The sequence below is a fragment of the Lottia gigantea genome (genome assembly GCF_000327385.1).
Source record: "Lottia gigantea unplaced genomic scaffold LOTGIsca_16, whole genome shotgun sequence".
Lineage (NCBI taxonomy): Eukaryota > Metazoa > Mollusca > Gastropoda > Lottiidae > Lottia > Lottia gigantea.
The window spans coordinates 72,132-80,450 of NW_008707965.1; the positions used below are offsets into that span (position 1 = coordinate 72,132).

General features: G+C 34.3%; 2 protein-coding genes across 2 annotated transcripts; one reads left to right on the forward strand and one right to left on the reverse strand.

Moving 5' to 3' along the window:
* Positions 1–807: 807 nt before the first annotated feature.
* Positions 808–1,329, forward strand: LOTGIDRAFT_158041 (hypothetical protein; the record flags this gene model as incomplete). Its single annotated transcript, XM_009051078.1, has 1 exon — positions 808–1,329. The coding sequence occupies one exon, from the start codon at positions 808–810 to the stop codon at positions 1,327–1,329; it is 522 nt and encodes a 173-aa protein (XP_009049326.1).
* A 1,542-nt stretch (positions 1,330–2,871) lies between these two features.
* Positions 2,872–4,405, reverse strand: LOTGIDRAFT_230843 (hypothetical protein; the record flags this gene model as incomplete). The annotated part of the gene is made up of 4 exons (XM_009051079.1): positions 2,872–3,084; positions 3,458–3,539; positions 3,729–3,810; positions 4,141–4,405. The coding sequence occupies 4 exons, from the start codon at positions 4,403–4,405 to the stop codon at positions 2,872–2,874; spliced, it is 642 nt and encodes a 213-aa protein (XP_009049327.1).
* Positions 4,406–8,319: the final 3,914 nt, after the last annotated feature.

Consider the following 8,319-nt stretch of genomic DNA (forward strand, 5'->3'; position numbering starts at 1 on the left):
CACACCCTATCAACCGGCATCAGATGGCCAAGTTGAGCATTTGAATCGCACAATACAGAGTATGATTAGTCATTTTATGGGAAGTATCATGATGATTGGGACAATTACTTGGACCTTGTATGTTGGGCCTATCGTTCAACTGAACACGAAAGTACTAGATTTTCACCCAATAAATTGATGCTTGGAAGAGAAGTAAATATACCTGTTAATGTGATAGCTGGTAGGCCTCCTGGAAGCCTCTTTACTGCAGTAGAATACATTAACACGTTGATCAGGCGTATGGATACAGTCCACGAAGCTGCAAGGTCAACACTAAAGAAATCCGCAGAAAGAGCCAAGAAGAGATATGATCAACATGCAAATCAACATGAATTCTCTGAAGGTTCTAGAGTTTGGGTATACATACCGCGGAAAAGACCTGGTTTAATTGGCAAGTTTCAACAATTCTGGACTGGACCGTATATAGTTCGTGCAAAGATTGCAGATCTAACATATCTGGTAGAAAGACTTGATGATGGTGAGAGATTAGTTATCCATCATGACAAACTTAAGAAATATGTTGGCAGACTCAATACCAATTCAGAGACAGTTCAAGAAGATAGAATGGAAGTGTCTGAAGACATTGAGAAAAGCAGTTTGTTTGAGTTGCAAGAGAAAGGCGGAAATCATATTGAGGTAATTCCACAAGCTGAACTAGCGAAGATGGCATTCCCGTACTTCTGCGAAGAATGTAAGAGTCTTTTTGCCACAGAAGAAGACTTGTTTAAGCATGACGGGATCTATCATTATCAGCCTCAGCACGTGACAATGCCATCGATTAAGTCTGACGATTGTAAAGAATGTAGAGTGAAGGCCTGTGGAGAGAAATTCAAGACAAGGCATGAATACAACGGGAGAAGACACATGTTAGTACATCTGCCAAAGGGAGATAAGTATAATGAGGCACTTGAGGCGTTTGTCAAAAGCCAGATTAGACAAGCTGATAAAAACTTCGAAGATGTCGTCAGTGAAGATGATGATATGGAATCTGTGATACCACCGGTTAATTTAGTCACCCACACATCAACACCTATATTAAAAGATGCTGTGGAATGTAAAGTGACAGACAAAGTCGTTTCTGGTAGTGATGGAGAGACTAAATCTTACTCAGTCATTCCAAGATGGACACAAGAAGTCTCCACATACAAGGTTAAAGGACAGAAGAAGACTCTTCAGAGACACACCACATATTATCAGACCATTTTCTGGCCTAAAGATTTGCCTCCACCACCGCCAAGTAGCAGAAGAGAAACGACTAAGACAAGCTGTAAGAACAACGGGAGAGGATGATTGAAGATTTTAAGATTTTGTATTTGTGTTCGATCGAGGGCGATCGCTTCTCGGAGTCGTGGGTAGTGTGACCATTTTTCATTTGTTATATTTTAATGTTTAATTCAGCTAGGTTCCCTTATACTCAGTTTTACTGTATTTTTCACTAAAGGGAGATAATCATGTTGAAATTCACCTTTAGATAAGTGGGCCAAGCATGGGTCGTATTTATTTCCATTTTATTATATGTTCACAATATGCTACAAGTCATTAGCTTTCATGTGATATGCATTTTAATAGGGTAGGGCTTGGGTTCGTATTTTTAATGTATTATTTTAACTCATAAGAGTACCAGGCAAGTCGGTTTATGGGGCACTCAAAATGTATAAATAGAGTTTAATTTCTTTCATTCGAGGAACTCTGTCATTTGAATTCACAGAAACACTGAGACTCCAGAACACAGAAGTCTGAAGGAACAGGTTCCCTATGTAAGTAGAGAGGCTTACATAGTAAGAGGAGATTCGGGAGATTTTGAATGAAAGATACTAGGTGTTAGTATCCTTATCTACTGTACCGATACCCGTTTCCGCTCGGCGGGTACTCAACTTTGTTGGAATAAAGTATATTTTGTTGTCAAGTGTGAATTTTATGTCTCTTTATCCTATATCTTGGTGTCTGCGGGTAACATAATCCTGCTTTCGCTTCGGATGAAATAAGTGATTTGTTGTTTGAAACAAAGCTAGCTACTTTTGGAATTATTGTTTTAACTAGAGAAAATAGTGATGAAAAGATACCGTCGCCCGAATAATCTTTGTGTTGTTCGTGTTTTAGAATTAAACTCATCATATTTTTAAATGAGTTAATTTAACGAAGAAATTGTGGTCTGTTTTTTTAAGAGTTATCGCCCTTCTAGAAGTTTCTAGACTAAAAATAACATTATTTAAAACGAGGCTATTAAAAACCGGATGTTATTTTATATAAGGGTACTTTTAATATGCTTTTTTGATGGAATGTAGGAATTGATTGAAGGTGTTTTTGGTGTAGGAATTTATGAAATGTAGGGTGTATAGGTGAAAGAAATGTAGGGTGTATAGGTCTTTTTTGGTGTAAGAATTTATGAAATGTAGGGTGTTAAGGTTTTTTGGTATATGAGATGGTATGTGTGCTTAATTTGGTAAGCCGGCATATGGTAAAGGGAGGGGGGGGGGGGGGGGGTGTATAGTGTACATACACTGCATGGTCAATTTGGTAAAAAAAATCGGCATAGGGTAAAATGGCATAAGGTAATGTACACATACTACTTGCACAAGCCTGCCACAACAGGGGACTAACTAGGCTATTCCTAGAGATCTTTAATCCATCGAAGACAATTTTATAAGCTGGCTGGTTTTGGGTTTAGGAAATAGCTTTAACAAGCGTATTGTACTGGGCTATTAATTTGCATAATTCGACGTTTTTAACGAACGAAACATTTAGTTCAAGAGTATAATTTTATCACACAAAAACAATATACAAGAGAAAAAATAAAATATATCAAAACAGTATGCATATGTACAAAAAAAATTAATGTCTTGGTGGAAGATAGTCCATCTCTTCATCACTACTATCCGAAGCCGGTGGTGGGGTTGGTCCTCTCTTACCATAATCTATACTGCCATATTCCACTGTGACTTCATCGGCTGGTTTCGTGAACACCTTGTTGGTCGGGTCCTTATCAAACTTCAGATCTACATACACCAAGTCATCACTGTCTTTATTTACTCGCTCTCCTGGAATCTACAACACAAAATAGATAGCGAATGTATTGACGTGCTATTATTATGTTAAAAGGGAAAATAAATATTCGATAAAAGAAGGCATTTCAAGCTTAAAGGACTATAGCCAAAACATTTCAATATACATAATGCAAGGTAACTTTCTCCCGGGAAAATTGCTTTTGAAATACTACTGTATTAGTTTTATAACCACTTATCTGGTTGATGAGAACAAATCCTTAGAGGTATACACAAACTTTACAGGTCTAGTTTGTAAATAGATTTTTCTCAAAATATCATAACCTATCACCCTCTTTGTCCAAGGGATATGTAATTTTTGTCTGTAAAATCTGTGAGTTAGCAACTTAATATTTATAAGAACACATTTAACTAACCTCAAGAGAATTATTTTCATAAACATTTTCCTGCCCGATATTAGCTTTACCAATTATTCCGACATTTTCATAGACTTCACCTACAAAAAGTTCATATATTTGCAAAAGCATTATTATTTATAAGCATAAAAGGAAGCTTTATCTATTTACATTTTAAAATTATTATTGTTAAATTTAAAATGCACCTGATCTACTCTTGATAATGTCAACACGGTCTTTCAGTTCATTTCAAGCAAAAATGTATAAATATTGATGAAATTTGTTCTTACCAGCCTTTTTGGTTTTGGCATTTTGTCTTTCAGATTTGATATCGTTACCTATCATTGTTTTCTTCACATCAGATTTCTTTTTATCTTGAAAATATGTTAATTAAAAAGAAATCTTGAAAATCATACTTCGTAGAATAAATTCATTACAAAAAAATTCATTTATTGTATGTACATGTATTCATAAAACAGTCTTGAGATCATTAATCTAAAAACACTACATTATAATGTAATATGTTTCCATATGCTTGACAGAAAGCATTTTTTATGGGATATTGATCTTCGACGTACGATTGAAACAAATCTTAATAAAAAAAATGAGTGAATGGAATACCGAAACCCTAAACAATTTTCATATCTTTTTTCGATTAAAGTTTTGTTCCCATTCTAATATGATGAGTTTAACTTAACTCGTACCTTTTTTTTTGTTAGCCTCTTTCTTTTGTTTTTTTTGTACCGAAGAATAAACTGTTGCGGTTTCAGCTATTGGTTTTGATTCATTTGTTTTCTTTACAGCAGCGTAAGTTGGTGCCGCTGTAGTTGTGTCGGCATCATTATTTACATCTTCTTTATCATTCTGTAATTCATCGACACTCACGTAGGCCGGATTCGCTTCTATAACTGGAAAAACATATTGATCTGAAGACGACAAAATTGATTCAAATCTTTCAAAGCTATTCATTTTGAAATATATATACACAATATCATCATAACAAACAATGTCTTATTACTAATAGGATTTCGATAACGATAATGACAAGTGAAAAGCTAGATCGTCTGTTTGTTTAGTTTTTGTGCAGTTATCCGAATCTAGGTTAATAGGTTAATATCAGATATTCTTCGACTGTAGTCACTTCCAGTTAAATCAGATAGAAAGCTGTTTAGTTTCGTAGATTAGAAATGGAAATAATACATACTCATTCCATTTGTTGACCGTATACCATTTAAACCTCTGAAATGTAAAAGATATTTTACAAAATGGTTTACTCAAAGAAGTTGTTTTGTGCAGATACCAAGTAGGAGCATGTTAGATTTAATCATTTATTTGAGTTGTTTATTCTGTTGATAAGTGTCACCTCTGTGGACATTTCAAGGTCTTGAACACTTATTTACTGAGATAAATACGCTGTTTAGATGCTGGTCAAAGCAAAAATCTTGCAAAAATATTCAAAAGGGGTGAGATCTGATATAGTGTTGATTAAAATGAATTATAAACTAGAGCGCAAACCTAACAATTACAGCACTAGGCAATGCATTCAATCCTGGAAATCGTTCATAAAATTAAAGATACTAAAATATTTAATGAAAAGATGCACATATACCAGGGCTGATTATTCATTTTTTTGGTAACCGGACATTTTTCAACGACCTGTGAAATCTGATCTCAATTTCCCCTTGGTTTGAGAGCAGCAGGGGCCTTATTATCCACGGCTTAACTTAAAATCACTTAAATTGATAAAATATCATTTTTTGAAGTCAATGTCTTAACTTACACCTGATTTTAAGGGATTTAAGTTTTAAAGAATAAGGAATCTGTGCGCCGTAAAACGAGTTCGTAAATTATGTTTAGTTTCTCCTACATGTTAAAACAAAAAGCGTAAAAATCAATAAAGATCAACTAAGATCAAGGTCACAAGCCTTGAAAGTTTGGACAATAATTATTGAAAAATTCAACCGGAAACGGACGAAAAGCAATATAGAAATTTAAAATATCCTTGTTAGTGGTATCTATCCCAGAGACCCCATTTTTATACGCCCACATGGAAATGTGGACGTATATTGCCGTCGCTCCTGTCCGTCGGTCCGTCCGTCGGTCCGTTCACATTTCTTGTAGCGATAGAGGCTACAGTTTTTATCTGATCTTGATGAAACTTGCTATGCATGTATATATTGATGAGATCTCGGACAAGTTCGAAATCGGTAACAATCGGAAGAACGGTTTCAGAGTTATTGCCCTTGACTAAAAACGCGTCAAATTTGCCTTGTAGGTACGATAGAGACTACAGTTTTTTTCCGATCTTCATGAAACTTGGTTTGCATGTATAGATTGATGAGATCTCAGTCAAGTTCGAAATTGGTAATAATCGGATGAATTTTTTTAGACTTATTGCCCTTGACTTAGTAAAAACGCGTCAAATTTGGCTTGTAGGCATGATAGAGACTACAGTTTTTATCTGATCTTGATGAACTTGGTATGCATCTATATATTTATGAGATCTCGGTCAAGTTTGGAATTGATAATAATCGAGTGAACGTTTTCTGAGTTATTGCAGTGACTTAGTAAAACTGTGTCCAATTTGGCTTGTAGGCACGATAGATACTATAGTTTTTATCTGATCTTAATGAAACTAGATATTCATATATTGATATATTGATGAGATCTCAATCAAGTTAGAAATTGGTAATATTCGGATGATGAACAGTTTCAAAGTTATTGCTCTTGTGTGCACAGCGATGAGACATTATTCATGTTTGAATTTCATGATAACTTGATGAACTGTTTCAGGTTTTTGCCTTGACTTATAGATGATTTTAAGATTATTTGAAAATTCATTATTAAGCCACTAAAGATTTTGTTATCATTTCTGACAGCTGGTAGTGGGCGTATGTTACCTTGCCTGGCAAGCTATCTTGAGTTATACAAAAGACTTGATATTTCAATATTGCCTCTTATCGGGTTATATCATTTAACGTTTTTTGTAAAAATTCTAACATTTGCAAAATAAAATTTAGAAATAAAGGCCTACTTAGAAATTGCATGTTTACAAGCAAATTGCGTCAGTGAAAGTGATTGAAATATTTTATAACAGATTTCGTTCGCAAATGTCTATAGGCCTGCACTAATAAATTTTCAGTTCGATCGAAATAGAATAGAACAAGTTGAAAAAATTACAATAATTAAAACTCGAAAAGTCAGCGACAGAAAGCAATATTATAAATTTCTTAATTTTAAAATTGATAGGGAGTGATGAGGCATAAAATGCTGTAAAACTTCTAAGAAATAAACAACGAATGTTGTAAAAAGAAGAATGAGTCATACTGCATTTACTTAATCTAATTTCCAAAGTTTATTAAGGAAAGGGGTTTATTACTATATTTTTGGGGATACGATTAAAAATAAATAGATCTATAGACATTGCATGGTTCTGACACAGTGTGTTACCGTTTTTTTGGTTTTTTTTCGCTTTTTTTTATTTTAACTGTTCCGATTCAAAACAATATCATCACTAAACACGTTATTTAAAATCATATTTAAATTATACATTATAAGCTTATTATAGTCTCATGATCGCTGAAACTAATAACTTATTCAGCATATCGCTTGTTTTCAAAAATTGCACCAACTCATAACATTCTTAATTCAGTCAATAAAGATACAATAGAAGAAGGCTCAAATGAAATCAAAAGGCATTAATTGTTTTATTAAAATACAGTGGCCGGTATGCACCATATATAATCAAATTAAGAAGAATAGAATTATTTTAAATCTTAAATGGATTTAGTTACATGTAATTAAAGATAATTCTATTTTTTGTATTAATTAAATATATTTATCTGCACTGTAATTGAAATTCTATTTTCCATTCGAACTACACACTATACACAATCTAAGACATATTTCTTATTTAACATTTTAATCACTGCTGTATGTAGTGTGGATTGTCTTGTAGCCGAAACTCTATAGCCTCTCATCTGGTGTCTTACAGCTTTTATGAAAATTATCAACAAGAGTAAGATCAAACGATATCTTTAATTCTTCCTATTCTTCGAAGGAGCAAATGAACGTCTTAATAAATTTGATATGGAATCCATGTCATGTTTCATTTATGCAAAATATGTCAGTTAAATTCAGATTGCCTAAACGGACATTTCGGATTGTCTAAACGGACATTTCAATCCTGATAAATATCGTGAATTTCGTTTTCTGCTCAAAAATGTTTGTATATAAAGCTTCAGTGGATGTAAAAGCGTTACTCTGTATATTCTCTCAACATGGCCGGTCGACCACGTTTTGTCAATTTTTCTACTTATGTAACAGAGCTTCTGAGTGAATTAGCAAAAAATCACCAAGATGTTTACAAAGAAAAAAAATCACCAAGATGTTTACAACCCCAGCAAAGGTTCTGCAGCAAGAAGATTTCAACATGGACTCGCTGACGACAAATCGTGGCATCGACTCTCTAAAAATATGCCTTAGCAACCTAACCACCAAGGTAAGCAGCTAGAAAACGAGAGGTTCAGAAAACAGGGGGAGGGCAAGAACCCACAGAACTAGATAACATCTGTCAGAGTATCAAAGATTCCTGCTCTCAGACGTTTGAACCTCTACTTGTTCCAGATGACGACGTCGACGAAAGCCAACCCTTTCCAGGCCCATCGACAAGTCAAGATTCCCGAACCAAAAAATCATCCAGGCGCTCATCATCGCAAGAAACTATTCTTTAGCGTGAAAAAAATCTTCCTGATGTCAAAATAAATTACCTGCACCAAGCCCGGATGTCTTTAATTCATGTGGAATCAGAGTACAAACAAGTTTAGCACGTGAAAAGGGTGGAACTTTTACAGATAATGGTAGATAAGGCGAAGCGGGAAGGG